Source organism: Condylura cristata, unplaced genomic scaffold (assembly GCF_000260355.1).
Source record: "Condylura cristata isolate star-nosed mole 26May11 unplaced genomic scaffold, ConCri1.0 scaffold00005, whole genome shotgun sequence".
In the NCBI taxonomy this organism is placed as follows: Eukaryota; Metazoa; Chordata; class Mammalia; order Eulipotyphla; family Talpidae; genus Condylura; species Condylura cristata.
This window is the reverse complement of record NW_004567106.1, coordinates 23,332,203-23,358,755: the sequence shown is the minus strand read 5'-3', so window position 1 is coordinate 23,358,755 and position 26,553 is coordinate 23,332,203. Positions and strand designations below refer to the sequence as shown.

General features: G+C 39.9%; 1 protein-coding gene across 1 annotated transcript in view; it reads right to left on the bottom strand.

Annotated features, from left to right (window-relative positions):
• Window positions 1-14,859, bottom strand: part of DNAH11 (dynein, axonemal, heavy chain 11) — a 256,915-nt gene extending 242,056 nt beyond the window's left edge. The window contains 6 exon segments of the mRNA XM_004676758.2: window positions 1,888-2,099; window positions 3,001-3,100; window positions 4,746-4,935; window positions 5,409-5,605; window positions 13,106-13,249; window positions 14,509-14,859. Coding sequence (XP_004676815.1) covers window positions 1,888-2,099; window positions 3,001-3,100; window positions 4,746-4,935; window positions 5,409-5,605; window positions 13,106-13,249; window positions 14,509-14,859 — 1,194 coding nt within the window.
• Between the last annotated feature and the right edge of the window lie 11,694 nt (window positions 14,860-26,553).

The window sequence follows — 26,553 nt, the reverse complement described above, 5'->3', positions numbered from 1 at the left end:
AAACACTAGTGAAGAAGAGCACAGCTCTACAGAGAACCAACATACAGGTGTGAACGTTGTTTCAGTGCTGATTTATAATTGTTCACATGTTGGGGAAGATTTACTATAAGCCCACTACGAGAATGAAGGAAATCAGGTCAACTGAACCCTGGGATAGAAGCCAGGAAGAGTAACCAAGGAAGTAGGCAAACTCTGGCTATTGACACAGATTAGGGGCCAGGGTTAACAGGTTTACAGGCTTCTAGGTAACCAGGACTTCTGAAGAGCCATTTACAACAATGAGTGACTACTGGTGGGGCTTATAAAGTGGTTTTTGTTTGTTTTTCAGTAAAATAGTGGAGGTCCTTAAAATGAAATGAGCATCTGCCAAACAGGGTTGGGGAGAGCTTGTGGCCACAGACCCTGCAGCAGGGACCCCATACAGAGCTTTCACATGCCATTCAAGCCATTAGGACATAGCCCACGTGCTTAACAGAGCAGATCTGAGTTTGCAGAACAGAGCGACAGAAATAGAATGAAGCCAGAAGATGATACAATACAGCAAGCAGTCAACCTGTTAGATACTATCAATAGCTGCAACTAGCTGTAAGTTACCAGTTTGGAATTAACTTTTATTGAGCCTCAATTAAATACCAGTTTGGACAGTCCACTTAGGTTATCCCTTTTCATCCTCACAATTGTCTGTGGAATAGGTATGACTGTATTCAGATGTGAAAACTGAGGCTCAGAGAAGTAACTGAACTTCCCTTAAAAGGTTCAATTAGATTTGACTCCCAATTGTTCTAGTATAGAGTCCTTTCCACACACCACTCCACTTCAAGAGAAAAAAAAGTAGGAGCCCAGAAACTAAATTGCGAGCCTGTATTTATGCATTTCATCCTCAAATCTTGGGAAAATTGAGCAGAAAACCAGCTAAACTGGATTGGATGGTTCCCAGCCCAGCTATTTTATAATGTTGTTCTCTATATTGTTTTGAACAGCAAGTTCCTAGAGACTATGGCAATAAGAACTCCCAGCTGTTTGCCTTGACTATCAAAAGACTTTCAGGGCACAAAATCCCCTCTAATTTACAAAAGAAGGGAAACAGCTCTTATTCTCTGCCAAGAGATGACTCAGAAAGAAGGCAGGTGTCTGGACACCAGGACAAGAGCTCTCACAGGCCACCATGCTGGCAGCTTGATCTGGACACCTATCTCCAAAACTGTCAGAAAGTAATTTGTGGAAATAAAGCTACACAATCCACGGAATTCTGTAGTGGCAGTTCAATCAAACTAAAACACACCCCAGTGAGAACCATGGGATTATGTGCTCTTCAACTATCATTTAGCTCTCAAATTATATAATATTCTGATGTTATGGACACAGAACCAATGGAAGTTCACACAAATAGGATGAAAGCAGTGTCCAATTTTAACATTTTGTAAATTGGGAGAATCATAAACAAGAGATATTTATAAAGATCAACAATGAATCAGAATTTTTGCAAAAGTAATTCCACTATTTTTTGAGGATCATTTTTTTAGTCAGATTCTCTTAATTTACTTTGCTTTCCAAAAGCCTTCTCCACTTTGTTCCTGTGGAAACCACAGAGCAGGCTGCAAAAAAATATACACATTTCTGCCTTTAATTAGATGTGTTAAACCGCTCTGAAGAAAGTTTTGATATTAAACAAATTCCAATAACCACCTCTCCCTTGAATATATCTGGCTTATTTCCAGACCTCCTTTGCCATTTAAGATAAAAAGTCACCTCACATTGTTACCACAAAAGTTCTTTCTGAGGGAAGAAAAAAGAGAAAGGGTGTTCTAGCTACATAATGGGTTTATTTTTCATTGATCAACCTTCTGTAATGATTTATATTCTTACTAGTTTTTAAATGCTACATACCTGGCCAATGAAGAGATTACAAAACTCCTGCAATAAAACTATAACCCGAGCGGGAGTATTATAAAACTTGGAATGACTCCAGATCAGAAAGATAGTATGAAGTAATGGAACGATTAATATACGCGTCTGTGGGAATTCCATCTCCTGGAGACACTGAATGTGTTTCCTCAGTGGACTTAAATAAAGTTCCACATCTTGGGCTTCAAGGAAAGCTGAAAGAAACAAAAACACCATGAAAGCCATGGGGTCTTTCTTCTAAATTCACTTTACAAGTTCAAAAGAACACTGCAAAGCACCGTGGCCCCTCTCACATGCTGTCCTATTTCTTTTTTTTATATCACTTCTACCATTGACACATTATTGACTTGGAAGTATTTCTAACACCATTGAGGAGAGCCATGCTGTAGTCACTCAGTCAGTAGAAGTAGACCAGACAAACGACTGGGTGAAGAAATACTTAGAGGCTAAAGAAGTTTAGTCAACCCCAGGGAAACTGAGTAAAACAATTCTGCAAAGCTGTCACTATATGGTTAGCACCATAAATTTCATCACTGGGATGTTAATTCTTCTCTAGTCCCTACTACCAGCACAATTTAATCTTTTGTCTCATTTCAGTGTCCTATGAGAGTAATTCATGCAATGACTGGGGAATTCCTACCAAATGTAACAATTAAAATTATTAAGCCTGGGAAATGAAACTATGTGAGTGAAGGTTTTGACAGTGAACTAAATGCCCTTCCCCCATTCAACAGACGGATGAAATATTGCACTTGATGTCCGCTAATGACATCATCTTGTTCCTGTGTACTTATTCTCCAGGTTTATAAAACTCTTGTAGGACCTATAGTAGTTAGCGAACAAAGTGCCCCCAAATCGAAGTTTTAACAAGAATGTGTGTGTGGAGAGGGAAAGCAGCAGATGTTAAGTAAAGCTCAGCATAGTTTTCTAATCGGAAGTTGGCCTAGATGAGCCCAGTCATTCTCCAGCAGAAACCTGAATGTGCTCCATATCCACCACTGAGCTCCTAAGTACTTGGCTATCACTGATGTTTCGGTAAAGACAGGACCAGATCATGAGGGACATAGAAACCAAGTCAAGGTATAATAGTCTTACCATTTTCCACAGCCATGAAAATGTTCTTTAAAGTTGGAAAATAGCTGCTCTGTTTAGTTTTCAAGAGCTTAACCATTTTGAGGACAATAGGAGTCTGAAGCTAATTGAAAAATCAAAATAAAATATAAGCTAGATTAATTGCTATATAAATGTATACTGTAATATTTAAATTACATTCCATTCACATATAATACACAAAATATTAAACACTCAAAGACAAAGCATTTTTCTCTTAAGCATTTTATTTTGTATTAAGTTTATTTTTTTAACGATTTATTTATTTGTGCATACAGAACTGGGGTACAGGCCAGAGCCTCAGGGGCGGCTAGAGGCTTCACGAGAGACAGAGCGGGGAACAGAACAGGCAGATCGACGAAGTACACTGCTGAGGGGAGCAGCGGGCGGGTCAGGAGAGGTCTGCCACGCCATGTGGTCACCTCTGGGGCAGGCGGGAATCGAACTCATGTGGAAGGGGCTTTAGATTCTCAGTGCTGTGCTTTAAGCCGCTGCGCCACCTGGGAGGGCCCTGTATTAAGTTTTCTTAATCTGAATTTTTAAAAAGTAAATTTCCTATATTACTATGTATGAAAATATTTAAACTTTCAATAAAAAATTTCTTATATTGGGTCCTCCCTGGGAGGGCCCTGTATTAAGTTTTCTTAATCTGAATTTTTAAAAAGTAAATTTCCTATATTACTATGTATGAAAATATTTAAACTTTCAATAAAAAATTTCTTATGTTGGGTCCTCCCTGGTGGCGCAGTGGCTTAAAGCACAGCACTGAGAATCTAAAGCCCCTTCCGCATGAGTTCGATTCCCGCCTGCCCCGGAGGTGACCACATGGCGTGGCAGACCTCTCCTGACCCGCCCGCTGCTCCCCTCAGCAGTGTACTTCGTCGATCTGCCTGTTCTGTTCCCCGCTCTGTCTCTTGTGAAGCCTCTAGCCGCCCCTGAGGCTCTGGCCTGTACCCCAGTTCTGTATGCACAAATAAATCTTAAAAAAAAAAAAAATTCTTGCTGTTTCAGAATATCTCTAAGGGACATGTGAACAAGTGAATGAATATTTTAGTTTTTAGAACATTAATTTGAGTAACTTGTAGGGCCCTCCCTGATGGTGCAATGGGTTGAAGCACAGCACTATGAAGCTATTGTAGCAACTACAGTATTAAGTTCTATCCCTGGCCAGGGAAGTGACCCACATGGCAGGGAAAACCTCTCCTCACTCGCTCACTGTTCCCCTCAGCAGTGTATTTCAGTAAATCTGCCTGTTCTGCCCTCCAGTCTGTTTCTGGTAAATCCTCTCACTGCCCACCCTGCCCCCACACCTCTGGCCCATACCCCAGTTCTGTATGCATAAATAAAAATTTATTTTTTTAAATTGAGTAGCTTGTAAGGCAAATACCCAGCAAAGGAACTAAGGTCATAACTTCCATAGTGACATCTCTAAGATTCTACACCTTCTTAAATCAATTAAATTGGCTAGATTCACTCATCTTACACACATCAGCATTTCCCTGGGGAGTCACTTTTTCTATGCCGCAAAGGGTTTCCAATTCCCTGAAATGTTATCAAAATATTCTCCAAAAGGCATAATTATTTTCAAAACAATAGAGGAGACAAACAAGTAATCCAAAGATAGTATGTTAAACTTTTAAGGCTACTGGAAATCACTGCTCTGAAGACTGATTTCCACAATGGACTTTTCTAATCTAATTTACAAGCAATTTTTAGGGTTATCTACTTACCTGATCATAAATACATGATAGATTCTCTCTCCTCATTGTCCAGAAATCTAATTCAGTTTGAGGATTTGAGTGAAGACCATATAGTAAAGGTTGCACTGAATCTTTTTCTACAACTTCTTGGATTTGATGTGACCATTTAATAACCACTGACTCAATTTCATGGAGTATTGTCCTTTCATCCAGCTGGAGCCTATAAATATTGAAATGACTAGTAAGATAATTCAAGGGCAAACAATGAAATCTTGGACTTTAACAATTTTCTAAATAATCTTCTAAAATATTTAAAATTTTCTAAATTCTTTTCTAAATACAGATACTTCAAAATCAGATCCATTATTTTTATGACCTCAATTAGAATTAACATTGGTATTGCGTTGGTATGTTTCTAACATTAAAAAAAAAAAAAGCTAAGCATAAAATTACCATTCCTCAAAACCATTTCATCAAAATAATCAACATTGGTATAATAGCAACTCTTACAGCTCGCTTATACAGTCTGTTTATCAAAAGTATACTTTGAAAGAAAAATAGAGTTTTTCAGCTTAACACTAACAAATACAGTTATAAGTCTCTGCTAGCAGTTTGCTAGGGATAGAATATTAAATGTGTATTCTGGCTCTCCATTTTAAAATACAGTGCTGCATATACTATATCAGTACATACTTGGTCTCTGAACATTTCTGATCCAGGTCAATTTTTCCTGCAACAGTGGGAATTGGTAGAAGAGTTCTTCTCAACATTTTGCCCCTAAAAATATGCATTTTATTTTTCATAATTTCTACATGACGTTCCATATCTTGTGAAATAAAACAGGACCAGGATTTATGGTTGTTCTTATTAGAAAGAATTGGCACTAAAATCTAGGGAAGAGAAACATTAAAAAAAAATAATTAACAGAAAATGTGCTCCTTTAACAATATTTTTTGTCATACAAAATTGGCAATAAAACCACTCAATTTCATTAATATTCCCCTATGATATAAAATATACAGAGATGACCAAAATCAATGATCTATTTTGCCCTAACCAACCAAGTTTTTCAAAGTAGAAACACAATTTACTCAATATTCAAATATTTGTGGAGACTCCCAATATTTGTAGAGGTTCCCCATTATTCAAACACTGCACAATGTAAGAAAAATCATGTCAAGTAAGTAATCTACTTTTGAAGATGCAAAGTGAAAACACTGTTAGATATATTAATGAAAAAAATGTGTTTGAGTCACATAGAGGAAAGAGTAAATTGATCTCAAGTCCTGGGTGGAATCCCAGTGGGTTAAAGTTTGATAGAAAGATGTTTATTAAATCACATAGACCTCTTTTCCATTAATGGTTCAGGAATAGCAATAAAATTATATATGTGAAAACTCTCAAAAGTGATTTTTAAGCCAGATTCTAACACGTTAATAGGAGTTTGCTGAGCTAATGAAACTGATCTCTTCTTGCTTCACACCTCTTTCCATTATCTACTAATTTTAAGCATTTTTCATTTATGTTGTAGTCTATCTAATTTCATCAGCATTACACAAAAGTATAATTATGAAATTTTATACGAAGTATATATTATATACAATTACATAATTATATAACCACATAACAAACTTATAATTATACAATGTATATTAATTATAATTGTGAATTTATATGATTTCAATTAGCTAAAATGCTCAGAAAACTATTCTACCTTCTTAGTTTATTCTGACAATAGTCTCCACGTTAACTTAAAAAAATAACTGAAAATTCATTTTTATTTTCTAATAATGCTGAAACACATCTTTCCAAACTGTGTTAACGTCACAGTTTCCTGCTTAGCATCCACAATATGTCAAGCTGGGAATAGAGACATAAATAGTTTCTGCCTTCAGAGAGTTCAGTGGGTCAGGTCCCCCATGGTAAGAGCTGCCCCAAGTAGAGGCATATTTAGGAGGTAATATGGAAACACAGGAGAAACACCTGTCGCCATGAAGAAAAAATATGAGGGAAGACTTGCTAAGAAAGTTGCTATTGGCTTAAATTTTTAAGATGAAAGGCAGGGTAGAATATGGCACAGTGAAATGCTCTCAGTCTGGCCTACAGAACCAGCACCCAACAGGAATGGCTGTGAGAAAGGCAGAGCTTTGGAAATCAGACTGGAGAGTTTTGGCTTACTGGGTTGAACATTCATTGACCCATTGGAAACTATTTTCTAGATTAAATCCCCAATATCATCAGCTTTTTCTGTAAGTTGGTAACAGGAAATTTTTGGTTTTCCACCATTACTGATTTAACTGGGTATTGATTCAAACAGGTAATATTTCAAACTCTTTACTTTCCTTTGAGGAAGTCAACTTTTAAAATTAAATGTAGTTAAAACTCACGGAAATTCTGAGCCACATGCTTCACAGAGCAGTTAGGCAAATAGCTTAACTATAGAAATAGAGCAGGGCATACTTCTTAATCATAATCTTACTATCAGAAAGTATACACAAAGAGGGCAACCCTAGTCATGCAAGGGGTAAAAACAAATCACGATGAAGCTATCCACAGCCACTGCAGCACAAGTTTGATCCCTGGCCAGGGAGCTGGCCCACATGGCATAGTAAATCTCTCCTGCTTGGAATTCATGAGGGAGAGAGGCTAGAGAGAGAAGTCTGGGAGGCTTCAGTACCTCAGTACAAATTACCAGTAATCAGGACACGCCCGAGTCAAACTCTGACTATAAGTGAGAGTGTTCAGATCATTTAAATGAGAAAAAAGCACTCTACAGTTCAAATCTTGGCTCATCCTTCCTTATCCTATCCCATATAAGAACCCAAACACTAGGAAACTCACTCAATAACTTTTAATTCAACGTCTACCCCCAGAAACACATTCTCTCCTTTACTCAATTGAGTCTACAATTCACCAATATTTGCATGAAATGGTTTTCTTCTTAATATATGTCTCCAAAAAGGGAGAGGTTGGTTAGCATGAACTGCAAGTCACTAAAGACCATTAATATTCAACTGGACTCTAAAACTTTAAAGTGTCCTGATCTAAACACACACATGAGCCCACAAAACTTATTTGGAAGATGGCTTTTTATTTTTATTTATTTATTTATTTTTTTTAAAGATATATTTATTTGTGCATACAGAACTCGCGTACAGGCCAGAGGCTCAGGGGCAGTGAGAGGCCTCACCAGAGACAGAGTGGGGAACAGAACAGGCAGATCAACGAAGCACACTGCTGAGGGGAGCAGTGGGTGGGTCAGGAGAGGTCTGCCACGCCATGTGGTCACCTCCAGGGTAGGCGGGGATCGAACTCATGAGGAAGTGGCTTTAGCTTCTTAGTGCTGTGCTTTAACCTGCTGCGCCACCAGGGAGGGCCTATTTTTATTTTTTAAAGATTTGTTTATTTGTGCATACAGAACTAGGGTACAGGCCAGAGGTGCAGGGGTGGTGAAAGGATTCACCAGAGACAGAATGGGGAGCAGACAGGCAGATCGTCAAAATACACTGCTGAGGGGAGCAGTGAGTGGGTCAGGAGAGGTCTGCCACGCCATGTGGTCACCTCCAGGGTAGGCGGGGATCGAACTCATGAGGAAGTGGCTTTAGCTTCTTAGTGCTGTGCTTTAACCTGCTGCACCACTAGGGAGGGCCAATGACTTTATTTTTTAATCAGCCCCATCAAGCATTATTTTTCACCATCCTGGCTCTTGTTCCCCAATCTAGCCACATTATTTATACTCTATTTTTAAAAAGCAAACCTGCATCAACCCAGGTGCCTGAAAGTAGATGACTGGATTAAAAAGATGTGGTACAGATACTCAATGGAATATTCCTCAGCAATCAAAAAAATAAACTCATGCCTTTTGCAGCAACTTGGATGGAGCTGAAAAGGATCATGCTTAGTGAAATAAGCCAGAAAGAAAAAGAAAATACCAGATGGTTTCACTCATAGCAGGAGTGTAAAGGACGGGGGTGGGGGGGGAGTAATAATAACGAACAACTATATACCAGAGACATTTTAAGGGAGTGGAGTGGGGAATGGGATCGAAAATGTGGGGGTGGGGGGTGGAGAAGTGCACTGGACTATGGTGATGGCACACGGGTGATTTAATGATGGGAAGCCCATGGGGATTACAACTGAGATGGGGAAAAAAAGCACAAAATGATGTAGAAAAACTATTATATATTAAAAAAAAAACTAAAACAAACCTGCACTTCATATTCTCTATGCCTTTGGAGTGCTTCCTCTCTGTTCAAAATGCCCTTCCTTCATCTTCTACCTCTAGTTAACTCCTGAGCTTTCAAAACTATTATGACAAAATAATTTCCCATACAACTCTGAATACTTCTGAAAGTAAAAGCAAGCATTAAAAATTACTCAGAGATGTTAATTGATCTTTAAAGGTGGAATTTCCTCCGGCAAACAGACTTGTGATCATCCGATTCCAGACTCCCCATCTTCCCTGCCAGCATCTAGATGTAAATGCTACTAAGCTCCCAGGCCTTGCTAAACCCTTAGGGTGGCCCTGTTACCATGTGGCATTAAAGATGGCTTAGCTGTTGGCTGCCCTAGTTAGACTGCATACTTTCTGAGGGTAGAAACTGCAACACAAATATGCATGTCTATTCAGTTACTAGAACCAAGAAGTATTTAATAAATATTAATTAAATAACAACTGGAGCTTACTAGCATGAAATTCAATTGTCCTTTCCAGGTAAATGTCAAAAAAATTTTTTCAAATGGAGGTGGCATAAATCATACACCACGGGCTTCTCCCTTAAAACAACATCTTGACACTTCAGTATTGCTTGTTTTGCAACCTATCAAAACAAGACACCAAATAGCCCTTCATTCTTTTCACAAGTATTTACTGCGCTCCTATGTTTCAGATAATGTTTTTGGTGTGTTTGAGACCTAAGGATTCAAAACTGCAGTAGTCAAAATGAATATTTTTAAACTCAAAATTATTGTGAAAAATTTTATGATAAACAAAATGTTTTTTCAATAGGCAAGATCAGTATCACTCTTTTCCTTTTTGCCTCAGGCTCCAGTACCACTGAGCATGGCACTCTTTGTAATTCTAGTTTTTACTTTAAGGTGTTTATTTTTTGTTAATTTTTGCTTTATTAAAATATCTTATTCCTGAATTTTCTTGGTCCCTTCATGTTCTACAGGGGGTGAGACTTGCCCTGCTCCAGTATTTATATTACAAAGATCCCTGCTCTCCAGAGAGCAGCATCACTGCAAAAGTTCAAAAAATTTTGAACAGGGCCCTCCCTGGTGGCGCAGCAGGTTAAAGCACAGCACTAAAAAGCTAAAGCCACTTCCACATGAGTTCGATTCCCACCTGCCCTGGAGGTGACCACATGGCGTGGCAGACCTCTCCTGACCCGCTCACTGCTCCCCTCAGCAGTGTACTTCCTCGATCTGCCTGTTCTGCTCCCCAATCTGTCTCTGGTGACTCCTCTCACCCTCTGCCTTTACCCTCTGGCCTTTACCCCAGTTCTATATGAATAAATAAATAAATCTTCAAAAAAAAATTTTTTTTAACAAAAAGATTTAAAAGATATGAAGGGATTGGCTGAGTAGATTCTGCAGAAGATGAAATAATAAGAATAAAGGCCCAGAGCAATCAGTGTGCTGAGGTGGATGAGAAAGGGCAAGGCAGCCACAAGTTGCCAAGTGAGAGAAGTTTAGAGACCACAGAGAGGTCAGATCACAGAGCTTTTGGTCCTGTACTTTCATCCTCTAACAAACTTTAAGAATCACCTACTTGCTGCTCCCAATTCAGTAGCTCTAAATCTGGGACAGGGCCTGAGAGGTCAGTTACAATTCACAAGGTGCTGCTAATACTGCTGATCACAGTGAGTTGAGTGGTTACAGCAAGTCTGTGCCCCTATAAGCACTTGGGACCCATTCAGAATAAAGGGAGAAACAGTAAGTGTGAGCATGAGTGACATGTTCTACTTGCTTCAAGATCACGCTAGCAGCTGTGCTGGGGATCTGTCATATACTGGAGCCACAATAGGAGGGAGTCCAACTCAGGCTAGTGCAGTAACATGGGGAAGAGGTGATGGTGAACTGGATCAGGCTGGTAGCTCAGGAGGGGTAAAGGGTCCTGTGTGGCAGCAACCACAGGGAGGTTCTCTATCAATTTGGGAAGACAGATGAAGGAGAGTCCTGAAGCCCTCCGTGGCTTTTGCGCTCTTTCCACGCCAATTGTTGTGGGGTGAGCCTGGAGGCTGGCAAGGCAGGGAGGCTAGGGGGCCAGGAGGCTGGCAGAACTCCCACCCCCAGCAAATTTTTACTCTTTGGGCTATCTCTGGCATCCTTGTGGCCTCTTCCTCTCACAGCTATTTTGCGTTTGCGTGAAGCTGCTCTTCCTTGCCTCTGCCTCCTGGCTCAGGTGTGCCCACTTACGCTTGCCCGCCTCCTCCAGGTGTCCACAGTCAGGCCCACTCACAAGCATCCTCTGTATTTAAGAGCACATGATAGCCACAGGCCAACGGCATTAAAGTCTGATCATCTTCATTTACCTTACAGGTACTGATTCTGAATGTATTTTGAAAGTAGAACTCCCAAGATTTCCTCACAAAATGATACGAAGTGTGAGACAGAAAAAGGAGTCAGGGCTGACTTACAGATTTTTCTGGCTTGAGCAAATGGAGGAGGGGGGTTACTTTCCCTGTGCTGTGGGTAACTGCATACAAGTAGTGCAGGGTGGGGAAGATTAGTTCCACTTTGTCATTAAGTTTGATATGTCTACCACAAGTCAAGTGCGGGTGTCAGGAAAGCAGATGGGTCTCTAAGTTTGGAATTCAAAACAGTTCTTACCTAGAGAGAAAAGTTTGGGAGTCCCTGGCATCTCATTAACCACTACTAATCTGCTAGTTACGTGGCTGTAGTGGATAGAAAGCAAAGACAAAGCTCGGAAACATAATCCAAAAATTCATGACCATGAACAAAGACTTATACTGAATTTTAACTCTTTACATTAATAAACCCAATACTGCTATCCTCTAGAATAATTCAATGAGAATTTTCTAAATCTTTAAGTGCCTGAGGATATTTTTGTCTTCTATAGACGGACTCATTGGTAGCTTACTTCCTCTCATTTATCCCTTTCCCAGAGTGGCACTGATAAAAAGTGAGGCTGGTCAGAGGAACTTGAACAAGTTTTAAAAATTGTGCTGCCAAACATAGTAAAGTAAGCATTCTAATAAAGAACAGATTTTTGATCTTCCAACCCCACTTGATAGCAGTCTGGACTTGAACAACCAAAAGTCATCTACATTTCATGTGAAACCTTTTAGCAAATTCAGTTCAACAAATACTTCTTGATTTACCTGCTATATACCAAAAATTGTCTCAGCTGCTAAAGATAGCAAACTCATCCTTGAGTCTTGCTGAAAACAGTCAAAAGAAAGTAGATTCGAGAGGGAGATCTGCCTGGTACTAAAGTTGGGGGGAGAGGACTTAAGTGAGCCCAAAGATAGCAAGAAAATCTCTCTTCAAATGAGCAAAAGAAACTCAAAGTAGAAGCGGTATGAAACAGATATTGGGAAATCACTACTAATAAATACAGTGGCAATTATTCCTACCTTATGTCTTGGCCTGCACGAGACATAAGTAGTGCACTGACTACTGCAACACATTACAATCACCTGGGTCTTTAGTATACACTGCAGCCTGGCTCCCTGTCCTGTCCTGGTTTATTGGTACCAGGTATGAACTGGAGAGTGGCAGACTAGAATGTTCTCCAGGCAACTCTAATGTTTGGCAAAATTTGTGAATCTCTGCTCTGAATCTAGGGAACCTGGTCATTTGATGCTGCTCCCTAAAGCTGGCCAATAAACAAAAGATTAGAAATGCAGAATCTTAGCCCACCTAAGACCTACTGAATCATCTTGCCTCAACAAAATCCCCAGGTGGGTAAATAAGCATTAAAGTGCCAGTAACGTGGTTCACATGCTTAAAGCAAACGTTTCTAACACTTGTTCCCATTATCTACCCCCTTGATCTTTGACGAGTGACACTTAGAAATTAATAGAACTCTGAAAATTTGATAATACCCTTTTTCTACAAGTTTGTCCTTACTTCAAATGTGAAATTTAAAACCTGTAGCTAATAAAAGTGATAGTCATGCTTTTAACTTATTCTCTTTTAGAAACAAGGAAAAAGATGCACCTACAAGTTGCCACCTGTTGAATATCAACGTCAGTATCAGCTCATTTCAGATACAGCCTAACTGTATCATTGGCCACTCACCTTGCTAAAAAAGTTCATTGGCTTCTACATATTTTCTTGTTTTTTAATAGGCAGAGTTGTCCTGAATAAACCCAAGTATCAAAGAGATAAATGGAATTTTCAAGTATTAAAGAGACTAGTACCTCATCTATGAAAGTAGTTATGTGTCCAAGAGAGGAAGCAGGTAGCTCTCCAAATAAAACCATTTGAGAGAAATCATTTACTTCCAGGATTTCAGGAGTCTTCTTGGTAACATAAAGAAGGTTATGTTTTGTATCTTTTGGAATCTGAAACAAGAGCAAGATAATTAGTTTAAATTCACAATGTAACTTCCATGTTAACAAGCCAGAATTGCTGTATCCAACTTGTGGATAGATTGTTCGAAGAAACAAAACCTGGCATCTTGCCTACCTTTACAAATAAGGTTGTTCCTCTGCTTTTCCCTAGTCTTCAAAGTGTACACAGTTTTCTTTGTTCTTTTATAATGCTAATTTCACAGCATTGTTCTAGTGGAAATATCTCCTTAAAAGCCATGTCAATTACACCAGATCATTATAAACCATAACATCTCAAAATTAAAAACAAATACAAGGAACATGATAGAATGTTTCCATCAGTGCAAAGTTTAGTTGGTTTTATTTTATATTCTTTTTGTTTGGAAATAAGCCAAAGTGAAATAAAGATCAGGCATGAGGAGTTACTTTTTATTTCTATTCAGGCAAAGGATATCTTTAACCAAAATGTTCTAACATTTCTACAACTCATTTTTTCAAATACAACTGTTTAACTTAGGAATTACTACAGTTAAGTAATATTAGAATTAAGTGTCTGATCACTTTGTCTGCTGACAATTAAAAAAAATCGTAAAGCAAATAACCTAGGAATTCTACTTCCAACTGAAGACCGCATCCAAAGATGATAATGCCACTTTGCAATATTAAACTGACGACCACACGGCTTAAAGTTTGCAAATCTTGCTTCAAACTCTTCACATTTGAAAACTGCAGTATACCAACGCTGTACGTGTAGCTGATTTCTCAAGGCGCGCATTCTAATTTTAAAAAGGTTGTTAAAATACCAAGTGAGCTTAGACAGTCCCGCAACTTCGTTTTAAAGGTCTCAGTATTTCCCCCGACAAGTGGTGTCATGGCCAGGCCGACAGACTAAATCCATGACAAATTTGGGGTCTGCCAAGCACCACCTTTTTAAAGAAAAGATGTGGCTCCGCAGTGGCCCACAAGCGACTGAAAAGTTGTGTGACCTAGAGAACCCACCTTGCGCCTAACGCCCAGGCAGTTGAACCCAGAGCTGTTCTTCCGGCTTTGTCTGGGTGAAGCAGCTCAGGGGCGGCCCCAGAAAACAAACCAGAGTCCTGGTTGCCAAGTGGGCGCACGTGGGGCCCCGTGGGCTACAGCGATGCGCCGCAGGCCAAGTTTTTAAAGGGCCTGAGTGGAGGACCTAGCGGAACCCAAGGAGGCGCCAGCCGCCCTTCCTGGCGCGGGAACCCGCCAAGAGGGCGGTGTGACCGATTCCCCTGGCCTCTTACCTCTCGGGAGACCGTGAGCCGCTTCGCGGCGACGACGCCGAACACAAGGAAGGTGGGGCTGGGGCTCTCCAGAAACTCCCCCAGGACCTGCCGGTTGTCTTCGCTCTCCAGGTGCTGGCTCCATTTCTCCTCCGGGAGCCCCAGCAGCTGCTCCAGGCGGCCTCCGAGGAAGCGCACCCGCGCGTCCAGGGCGAAACTCCGAGCCCTCCTGGCCGCCGCTGCCTCTTCGTCCTCTTCTTCCTCCTCCGGCCCCACCTCGCCCACCGACTCCGTGCCAGGGCCCGTGGTTAAGCACAGGGTCGGGACCTCGCGGAAACCTAGAGCCTCTCTGGCTGCCACACGGGATGCCATCGCACGGACGAGACGACGCGGGGGTCGGCGGCGACCCCCTTCGCCAAGTGCGCCTGCCAAGCGCTCACTCGCTCCCGGAATCGCCGCTCTTTGCAGCGCGTCTCCCCCAGCTGTTGCGGCTCCGTAGTCAGCGTCCGCGAGCACTGCGAGCCAGGTGCGCGCGGGGCTGCCGGGATGAACCGCGCGTCCGGTTTCCCGGGGGACGGCGGCCCCGCCCCGCCCGCTGGAGGCGGAGTGAGCCTCCGAGCCGCGAGGGCTTCGCGCTCTGGCCCCAAACCCGCCGAGAAGAGGCTTGCCCTAAGTCAACGGGTGCCGTGCTGTAGGTGGGCACCCACCAGGACCCCGGCTCCTTCACCTGCGGTAATTAATCTCAGAGAGGGAGAGTAACAGCCCAGAACTAAGTAACAGCTGTAGTTGAAGCAGTGCGGCCTAGTGCCAAAACCTGTGCTAAATTCTTCACCTTGATTATTGCATGTACTCCTAGAAAGCCAGGGCTTCGACTGGTCAGTTTATGGGCTCCCTGCTGAAAGCTGTGTTCAAATATTACCAGAAAAGAGCCAATCTATAATTCAATTCTCCTAGTTGTGCAAACCCAAGATCTGTATCCCAAGTCCTGAGTAGTAGTTGGAGTCTGCACCTGCCACTTCCTGGCATGTTAATACACCCAGTAAGAAAATGCACAGCCTTTTTGTAGATCCCACAATGTTCTAAAACTACGTGGAATTATCATTCGATCCAAGAGTAAAAGATCAAGAAAAGGGCACTAATGTGGGCTTTATGACTTTGACATGGGATTTTAGTAGGCCCCATTTTTGGCACTTGAGAGTATTAAGGAAATTCTGATTAGTAAGGTAGCTAAAATTTCGAAGGGCAGACTGGCCTTCAAACTAAAGTTATTAGTTGTTCCCTTCGTTAATTGTTCATTTCAAAATAAAACTTCATACTTCCACTTCTCCCTGAAGAGCTCTGAAACAACATTGTCTTCAATAATTCATATAGTGATTATTGATAAATAGATGTTCCAGCAAGACTGGGAGTTTTAAATTTTTTTTTCAGGATGTTGTCTCTGATCTTTGTGTATAAACTTTCTTAGTTACACGATCACCCTGAATCAAAACAGGCTCCTGAAAAGCCTTTATAACGACTAAGGACTGCCATGTCTGCTCTGGGGCTTTATGGGTCATATTAACTCTGTAGGTCACTGCACCCTATATATAGTACATTTTTTTTAAAAGATTTATTTATTTGTGCATACAGAACTGGGGTACAGGCCAGGGGCAGCAAGAGGCTTTACCAGAGACAGAGCAGGGAGCAGAACAGGCAGATCAACGAAGGACACTGCTAAGGGGAGCAGCGGGCGGGTCAGGAGAGGTCTGCCATGCCATGTGGTCACCTCCGGGGCAGGCGGGAATGGAACTCATGCGGAAGTGACTTTAGCTTCTAGTGCAGCGCTTTAACCCACTGCGCCACCAGGGAGGGTCCATATAGTACATTCTTAATCTCTCCTTCACCCTCTGTATTGCAACTTTGTGCTTCCCTACCTCAAAGTAAAAGAAACCTGTAAATAAAAATTTAAGTTGAAACTAGGGGAGGGGAAACCACTTTTTTAAATCAGCAGGAGAAAATTCAAATACTAATGCTACACTTTTCAGGAAGTTCCGTGTGTAACTCAAATGTGGAATGAAAATATGTCAGATTTTTTTCAACTCCCTAGTGAAAAAACCAACAACATGGTGAGTTCTAATTATCTAAAGAATTTGAGGAAGAGATACCTAGGTAGTAGAGAAAAAGTGTAGGGAAAATACTGAGTGGCTAATATACTCTTTTGAGCTTTTTTATTTTTTGGTGGGGAAAAGGGATGTGGTTAATTTATATTTCAAGGTTAATTTACATCTGTAAAGAAAAAAAATTCAGATAAAATATAACTTCACAGACTTTGGGCCTGTAATCAATAGTACATAGTGAGTCAGGAAAGGTACATTTTCCTAATCCCTATTAAGCAATTCTTTGGTGGGCCATTGTGATATTGAAAGGATATTCTACTTTCCCAATACTTTATTCTCATGTTTTGAGTAATTTTTCTTAATAATAATGAAATGGTGATAAAGGGCTCTTTCTTTTTGGAGGGGGGTTTCTAATCTTTTAGATGTATTTTTTTTATTTATATATTTTATTTTTTTTACTTTATATCACTGTTTATCATTTAACAGTGTCTGATTTCTTTCCTCAGGTGTAGTCCCCATAGGATCCCACCACCAGTTCACCCCTGCACCATCACCACAGTGCCCTGTGCTCTTTCTACCACGGCAGGATAAGTATTCTGATTATTACTTTATTTACCCTCTATGTTTAACAACCTTCTTTTGTTTAGATTTTTATATATTGAGAAAAGAACATCATTAGGAAGATAACATTCTGAATTGCTGACCGCCAGGTGATGGTGAAAACAAGCTGCTTCAACCCTTGCCCACTCCCCTATACCTCTGGATAAGTATACCTGCCGTCTGCCAAAGAGCAGGACAGTGGTCTTTCAAATGCCAGTCTGCTGCCCTCCTCAATTTGTTGACAAATTAAACTACTTTCCTTCTCTTCAAACTCAGTTTCTTTTATTGGCTAAGGGAAAGTGAGACCAGCATTTGATAACAATATTAACTAACATTTACCAAGTACCAACCAATCAAGAACCATGTACTATATACTGAGTCGCATTAATTTGTTCCACAAATATTTACTCAAAACCAGCTCAGTGCTGTGCTCTGTTCTAGGTGCTGGGAATATAACAGAAACTAACTAAGCTCCTGGTCTCATATTGCCAACATATGCTAGATTTATTATTGGCTTTCCACCACACTTCTGCCAGCGACTTACCTTCAAGGTGCTTTCATTTCCTCATCTGAAATAAAACGACAAAAGGGCAGGCAGCCTGTCTTTCAATACATATGACCCTCTCCCACCTTCATGATAAGAGCACACTTTTCTGTTCCCTTGAAGTTGTGCTTGGCCATGTAACTTCTTACTTTAATAGGGTGTCAGCAGACATGACACAGAGGCTTGAAATGTCTATGCATGTCAGGGTTTGCCCTCTTGGGCTTGTCATTGTGGTGAAAATAGCATCCCTACCTAGATCACTGGTGCAGGGAACCAATCTGGGGCATACCTGTAGCTCAAAGCAAGTTCAGTTAAACCTAGTTTAAATCAATCTATCTTTAGTCAACCCACAGGTGCAGGAACAAGTGAGAGTAAGCTATGGGTTCTAGAATATTCCAGTTAACGGTGAGAGTAAGTGGTCCCACAGGGAGGGTGCTTTGTCTTTGGAGAAACAGCAAGGCCAGTAAGGAAAAGAATAGTAAAAGATAGTGGCAAAGAAACATGGGACCAAAACCTGCAGAGATGTGGCAATAGCTAGGTTTTTCTTAAAACAAAACATATGGCACAAACTGCTGACTGACCCCTGTGTCCCACTCACCCTTCATTCCTCCAGATTATACTTACCTCCAATCCAAGTTTTAATAGGACTCTCAGTCACTCCACTGTAAGTTTCATTTCCTGGTTTCTCTTGTAAATAATGGAAATTGAAAGAATAAGACACAACTTGTGGGTCATATTCTTAAAAACAATCTACCAGTGTTCCTTTGCTTCTTGTCTCACTTGCTGGCTAGCATATGAACACATGTATGGTCAGTCATGCTAATGGCCCTTAAATGCATGAAAGATATTCAACCTCCCTCACGAAAGGCTAACATAAATCCAAACTATAGTACATTTTTTTTTTACTTACCAGCTTTATGATTGACATCATGTTTATGGTATGTTGGGGAAACAGACATTCATGTAAATAATTGCTGGGAATTCAAAATTATATGACCCAAAAGGAATTTATCAATTTCTAGAAAAATTGCCTATAGATTTGCCCTCTGACCAAGAAACTTCTTCTAGGAATCTATGGGATAGGCATTATAGCACTCATTGTAAGAGCTAAAAATTTCCACAAGTTGCTATCAACAGTGACATCTATTTAGACAATACAGAGAGTGTTGGGGCCACAAATAAAGAATTTGCTCTGATCACAGGCTCTTCTCCCTGGGTATCAAGAGTCTTACTTGAAAAGGTTTGAGAAAATCCTAAGAAAGTCTCCTTGGTGGGTTAGGCCTGGGGAAAGGGAACAAGGCCCCACTTTCATCCTTCCCTCTGACCCCTCCTGTGGTAGTTTTCATGGATATACCTCCTTGCCAAAAGACTCATATTGCAATATATTAATGTATCAAATCAACATATTACGTACCTTAAAGTTACACAATGTCAATTATACCTCAAAAAAAGTTACAGATACTTTTGATGCCAAAATAAATGAAAAAAAAAAATAGATGACAATAAACTCATCAACTCCTCTTCAAAAGATGGAGCCTATTTCTCACTTACATCCTGTAAAAGTAAGACTAGATTTAGTGATTCTCCTAAAGAATAGAATATAGCAGAAGTGACAATGAGTGACTAGGTCCTGAGAGGCACAACAACTTTCCTCTCTCTTGGGCCCCTCACACTAGGGGTACTTAGCTGCTAGCTTGGAAAGGCCCGGCTTCCAACAGTCTTGTCATGTAAGAGCCCCATCCTTGAGGCAAATCCTGCAGCCCATCAAACTTAAAAGATGACTTTATCCAGCCTCACCAGCATCCTAACTATAATCACCTGAAACACTCTGAGCCAGAACCACCTAATTAATTTGCTCTGTAAGGTCTGATCATCAGTTTTTGTTGTTTTAAAACAATGGGCTTTAGAGCAATTTGTAATGCAGATATAAGTGAAGAGCAGGTGTTGTCACAGGAAATACCAAAGTGGGAGGAAGCAGCAAAGACCTTTTAGAAAAGTGTTGGCAAAATCTTAGCAAGACTTGTATAAATCACTGTAGAAGACTTCAAGAAGGCCAGAGGTGAAGATATAAGGTGAAGAAAACCTTATTGGAAACTGGAGGGAAGGGAGATCCAATCCAATTAATTGCTCGGCAACAACATCACCTGCAGTAGTACAGAAACAAACAATCCCTCATGCACTGGTCACTTAGCTGAGGAGCTTTCCAGGTGGAATGCTGATGGTACTGTTTGGTTTCTTTCACTTAACAATAATATGTAAAGATGGGAAACAGACTGAACACTACTCAATAAATTTAAATCAGGACTTAACTAGTTTTGAAAATGCATAGACTCTCCAGATGGCAAACAATGCTATAAATTAAAATGGCAACATCAAAGCAAAGGCCCTACCATATAGTCTAAATATGAAGCTGAGTTTATAATGTAAAATCATCTGTGAAGACATTAGAAAAATCAAATTGAATTTTCTCAGTCAAGCCAAAGGCCCCCTATATGCGAAGGTTATTGCTTATAGTGTCTCAGTCAAATAATATCCTTTTAAAAGTTTTCTAAGAAGATGTTGCCTCTCAACATAAGAGCCCAAAGCAGAACTGGGTTTAACCCAAGGAGTTTTTTTGGTGTAGCTTTTATTTAATGTAACAAATCCTAATAAAATATACATGATATTCTTACAAAAAAAAAACTTTAAATCACTAGTGGAGGGCAACAAATATCACTTTAAGCCTCTAGTGAAAGTCACTGGCAGCTGGGGTAAGGGAATAGAAAAGAATGTCCTCACTTTCACGGGAAGGAATGAATATATGCTGAACCAAGCTGTCAGCAGGTTACCACACCTACCGAAGACTGAGGGCTAATTAGAACATCTTTATTTTTATATTCTTTTTTGAGTGAAAAAAACTTTCTGAAGCTTCCAGAAGTCTCTTTCTGATAGATACTGGCCAGAATTACATCTCCATGTCTAAACCTTGCTTTTGTCAAAGGAAATGTGACCACCTTCATTAGTTTAACAAATCAATATACACCTCCGGTCTTGTTGTAAGGATATGGCCACTAGGAGGAGCCTGAGTAGAATCTGGGTTGTTGTTAGTGAAGGAAAAAACAAAACAAAACAACACTTGATAATCAAGAGATGTATGGAAAACTTTTCCCCCAGATGATCCTAATATATACAATGCCATAGAAAGTATTATCTGCGTTATCACAATTTTCCATTAGTCACAAAGACTGTTACTTTAGAAACTTTATTTTTGAAGAGGATCTTGATTGAGATCAATGTAAAATTTTGGAAAGAGACAGAGAAAAACAGTGATTTGAGGAATTTCAACATCAGGATTTTTTAGAGCTATCAAGAAATAGAAGTAAGTGGGAGAAAGAAAAATATAGCAGATCTGATGTTCAGACGTGCAATATGTGAGATGTCAAGGGTGGGAGGCAGAGAAATGATCAAAAGCCAGTCAAAAATACTAAAAACCAAAACAACAGGTAAATCACAAGCAGAAATGACATTCCTAAGGTCAAAACCATCCAAACAGATATAAAACAACAGTTATCCCTGTTGGCTTTGATTTTAAAAAAATATATATCTTTGCAGAACATAAGCATAAATTTAACAGTTAAAGTGAGAAACGATAATAAAAATCTAGAAAGTTTCAGGAAACGATCATTTTGTAATATTTAGAAGGAAACTACTATAGTATTCTGAAAATGATTGACAGAAAGCAAACAAATTTGCAAAAAAAGAGCCACAAGGCTCTTGGGAGAAATCCTCACCCATTGTATTTCCCGTACCATCTGCTTTGCATTGTACTTTATTTTTGTAGTTTCTCCTATTTCCTTATTAATAGCTAAACCAATTAACACAGACATTATCATCTATTTACTTTTTAGTTTCTATAGCATCGAGCATAGATCCTCTAGCAATCTATCTTCCAAAAAAAAATTGTAAGATTTATTTTTATTTATTTATACATTTATACATACAATGCTGTAGGCCAGAGGAGTGGTGAGATTGGGGGGGCTGGGGTTGGAGGATTCACCAGAGACAGTGGGGAGCACAGAAGGCAGAGATACTGAAATACACTGCTGAGGAGGAGAGGAGAGGTCTGCTGAGCCATGTGGGTCAGCTTCCACGCCTGGGATTGAACTCATTGCAATAGTGACTTGATAGTGCTGAGACTTTATAATCTTTGTACTCCCAGGGAGGAAATTCCAAATATTTTTTGAATTGAAACCAGCCTTTCGAAAAATGCCAGCAAGGAAAGGACTTCTATGGCCCAAGAAATTTCAGTCAGAGAAGGAAAATATAAAGAAACGGGGAAAATAAATCTACAAAAAGTTTAGTTAAATAAGGTGATTAAAACAGGAAAAGAAGTTTTATTTTAGGAATGTTATTTCTAGAGAAGTTTTAGAGAATAAATTCATTTAAGGAATATAAAAGGGAGTTAAGTTGTAGGGGGTAAAAGCACAATTATTTCTGAATATCTCCTAAATCGTATTAAATATTATCTCTACTCCTGTTTGTTAAATCTTTCCTTGAAATTAGAAATGAGGAGAGGGCCCAGAGAAAGAGCTTGAGCTGGCACAGGTGGGAATTAAGTGAGGATTAGTTACCCTTCCCAGCATGGAGGCAGCACACATATGTAATTAAGCCTTACATTTGTCTAGTGCTCAAGAGTTTACCAGGCTCCTTTGTGTGTGATATCTTTTTTAGTGAAAGAGATTTGAGAAGAATAGTGTGGTTAGGTCAAGTAAATCTCCTGTATTTACAAAAGAAAAGTGTACCCTCTTAAGATTTCTCTCTAGATCAGTAAGTTTAATTGCATTCCTGCTTTCTCCCTAAATATACATGCTTATATTCCTAAGATGCTGGTAAAGAATTGTTCCATGGTATAGAGTACTACATATAACTGGAATATTTCCAAATCTCCAAAGATTAGCACCCCTCTTTAATATCCAAATTCTGATTGCACCAAGAAACCCCTACTACTTCCCCAGCAATCCCAGCCGCTTACAGAAAGGGCACTTCTCCTTATGACACAAAATAGAGGCTTGCTTGGGCTGGGAAAGATTAATAAAGCACTCCTTCAGTTCACACCAACAGTTCTCCCCTAGTCACACAAGCCTCTCAACTTCCTGTGTAAGACAGATGATACAAAGTCAGTAATCCTCCAGCAATTCAGTAATCTTGTCCTAAAGTGGTCAAGCAATCAAGATCTTAGAGGTTGATGAAAATAGTAAACATAGTTTAAAGTGTGTTCCATTTATTCTGTTGTGCATATTTTGCAATTGGGGTGTGTCTCACATTGTGGTCTGCCTAGATGCATGTCTGCCATACTTATTGTTGCCCATACATCTCTGGCAAAACGTGCAAATGGAATATTAGCAGTACAGAAATTCCTGAGGATAATAGTGGAGCATATTTTTAAGAAATGCTGCATCTTCATGGCTCTTAATAACATAGATGATTATATTGGTTGAAAAGTGATTATTATTTAAGTCCTCAACTGAATCATAACTCTCAAAATGTAACAGTCTGAAACAACAAACCTAGTAGCTCAGTTTCTGTTGACCAGGAACCTGGGAGGTGCTGTGCTGGGTGTCTGACCAGATGTCCTGTGGGGCTGTAATCAAGACAGCAGCTGGGGCTGCAACATTGGAACATTTCCTAAGCTGGAAGAGCCACTTCAAGCTCACTTAAGTAGCAACTGTCTAAGGACTCAGTTCCTTATTTATTCCTTAATGTGAGAAGCAGCAATTAAAAAACAAAATTAGTGATTTATAGGTTTAATTCTTTAAGCTATAATTTCAAAAATATATAAATCATACATATGCATGTACATATACATGTTTCATATATACATATATGACAAGCTAACAAAAAGGCCTCAAGTACATAAAATTGTAGCCATTTACAGTATTCCTGAATTGAGTTGGAATGTCTTTTTCAGTGAGTTTGTTTCTTTTACATTATTTTTCTCAACATTGTTTTCAAACTTGTTAGGGTGACTAGACATCTTTACAAAACACCATTAACTACTGATGCATTTCACTCCATCATAAAATTATGCAAGCTTGGAATTATTTTACCTGCAGAAAATATAACGTTATCATGGCTTCCACATCTCAAAAATAGTATCAATAGGGCCCTCCCTGGTGGCACAGCGGGTTAAAGCACCGCACTGAGAATCTAAAAGCCACTTCCTCATGAGTTCGATTCCCGCCTGCCCCGGAGGTGACCACATGGCGTGGCAGACATCTCCTGACCCGCCCGCTGCTCCCCTCAGCAGTGTACTTCGTCGATCTGCCTGTTCTGCTCCCCACTCTGTCTCTGGTGAATCCTCTCACCCTCCACATCTCTGGCCTGTACCCCAGTTCTATATGAATAAATAAATAAATCTAAAAAAAAAATAGTATCAATAAAATACTTTCATAGCAGGATAATAAATAACAATTTCAACCATGCCAACCATCCAGGCTACCATGATTCAAAGACAAATTAGTGACTGAAACAACTGCTTACATGAAATTTTCTCCTGTTTCCTGTAGGTTGCTTCTTTTTTATCTTAATTCCCAGCTCGACTTCTTTTTAATTCCCAGCTCTACTTCTTTTTGATCTTAATTCCTCTGACTCTGACTTGAAACCTGTCATCTTAACTTGGGCCTCTCTCTAGATGCTGGTTTACTGCACTCTTTTCTGCAAAATGCTGGTCAACCCATCCCTAGGAATCAGTGAAAGGAGTGCCATCTTTTCTAGAAATATAGTAGTGGTCAGGATGCAAGGTTAGTGCAAAAAAAGAGAGTATTCCTTGTATCTGAAACTTTGCTGACAAAATAAATAGGTGCTTGATAAATATAATTGACCAATAGGAAAAAGCATCTCTAAAGAAAGTGAGCTTTGCAACAGAAGGGCATGTCAGAATCAGAAGTGGGATCTTAAATCAAGGTCAGATAATTAACTGGATAAGACGACTGTAAATGGAGAGCAGGATCTAGCCAGGCGCCTCCGAGTCTTCATGTCATTAAGTCAGTTTGAGTAATATTTTTATAACCTAATTCTACAGAGATTCTAAATATCTAAGCCAAAGTTGCTTTGAGTTCATACATATAAAGCATCCTATTCTTTTCTGAACCAAGTCTGAAGGAAGATGTTCGGATTAAAAAAAAAAATCAGGACACCAAATTGCATTTTTGTGTGTCTGCAATTTTATAGGCTGGTGAAAACACAGGAGTACATTTTCTCCAAAACCTCTGTTCATTTCATTCATTTAATAAACATCTCTCTAAATATAAGGAATAATTTTAAATAAATTGCCCATAAACATATCCATAAAGTTATTGGACATGAGCAGCTATTTCTCATAACCGATTTCTTCATGTTATCTTGTTTGGTTGTCTGCTATTACTATGAGTTAGGCAAGCAGTAGTTGGACTTAACTAAATTAACTAATTTAAAAGTTAGGGGAAAAAAGCCTTTGAGTTGAAACTTTATGCTTGAAGAACTGAAAAAGATGACCACTACATAATTTTGAGCTAAAACATCCCAAATTAGCTCATTGGCAAGCAGTTTGAGGAAGATGCTTGATTCAGAATTCCTATGGAACTACCATCCTCTTTTTCTTAAGTGGGGTAATGAGAATAAACCTTTCACACTGTGGCACACGTTCAAAGCATTTCAGCATTGATCCAGCAGGAAAATATTCAGCTATACGACCAACACCTTTTGGATTAACTTATAATTAACAATATATTATTATATTAAGGAGTTGATATTTATCTGATTTGATCCTAAGAGAACTGTGATCTCATTTTACAAAAAAAAAAAGGAAAAAAAAGAGTGCAGACAAGTTAGATCATGTGTCCTAAGTTGTGTGGCTGAACCAGGAATCAAGTTCACACTTCTCTGCCTCCTCCCAATTAGTGATCTCTCTTTAGTGATGCTGCAGAGCTCGCTATTACCAAGGAGATCAATATATCCCATTTAAGTAGGCTTTTTCATATCAGTGGCAACAATCAAGACTACAGGATATTGTTCTTACCTCCCTCTTGCCGAGTCTGGTCCCTCTAGGTGGTTGTGCTTCAACTGTGCTTCACTGGATCCCTCCTTCCGCAACTTCCTTCAGATACAATGTGCAAGGTTTACTTCCTTGCTTTGCTTCAGGAATTGCTGACATCACTTCAGGGAGGCTTTTCTGTCTACCTTAATTACAACAGCAGCCCCTGCTCTCATGACCTGTCCTACTTGTCCTCTCTTGTCCTTAGCACTTTTTAATATGGGTGAACTCAACAAAGACAGGCAGGTTTAGGGAGTTTTCTTTCTTATTCATTTTTATTATTTTTTAAAAGATTTATTTATGCACACAAGAACTGGAGTACAGGCCAAGACCGGGGGGGGGGGGGGGAGGGGGTAGCCGTGAGAGGATTCATCAGAGACAAAATGGGGAGCAGAACAGGCAGACAACCTGAAGTACACTGCTGAGGAGAGCAGTGGGAGGGTCAGGAGAGTTCTGCTATACTATGTAGATCACCTCTCTGGCCAGGAATCGAACTCATACTGCAGTGGCTTTGGATAGCTTCATAGTGCTGTGCTTGTTACAACCCTTTGTGCCATCAGGGTGGGCCCAATCATAGCGTTTTAACTCGATTTTACTTCAACCAAAAAAAAAAAAAAATGCAGTTATGGCCCTCTGTGGTGGCACAGCAGGTTAAAGCACAACACTGCAAGATGGCTGCAGCCGCTTCAGTGAAAGTTTGATCCCCAGCTCCGGAGGTGATCAACATAGTGAGGCAGACCTCTCCTTTCTTGCCCATTGTTCCCCTCAGCAGAGTA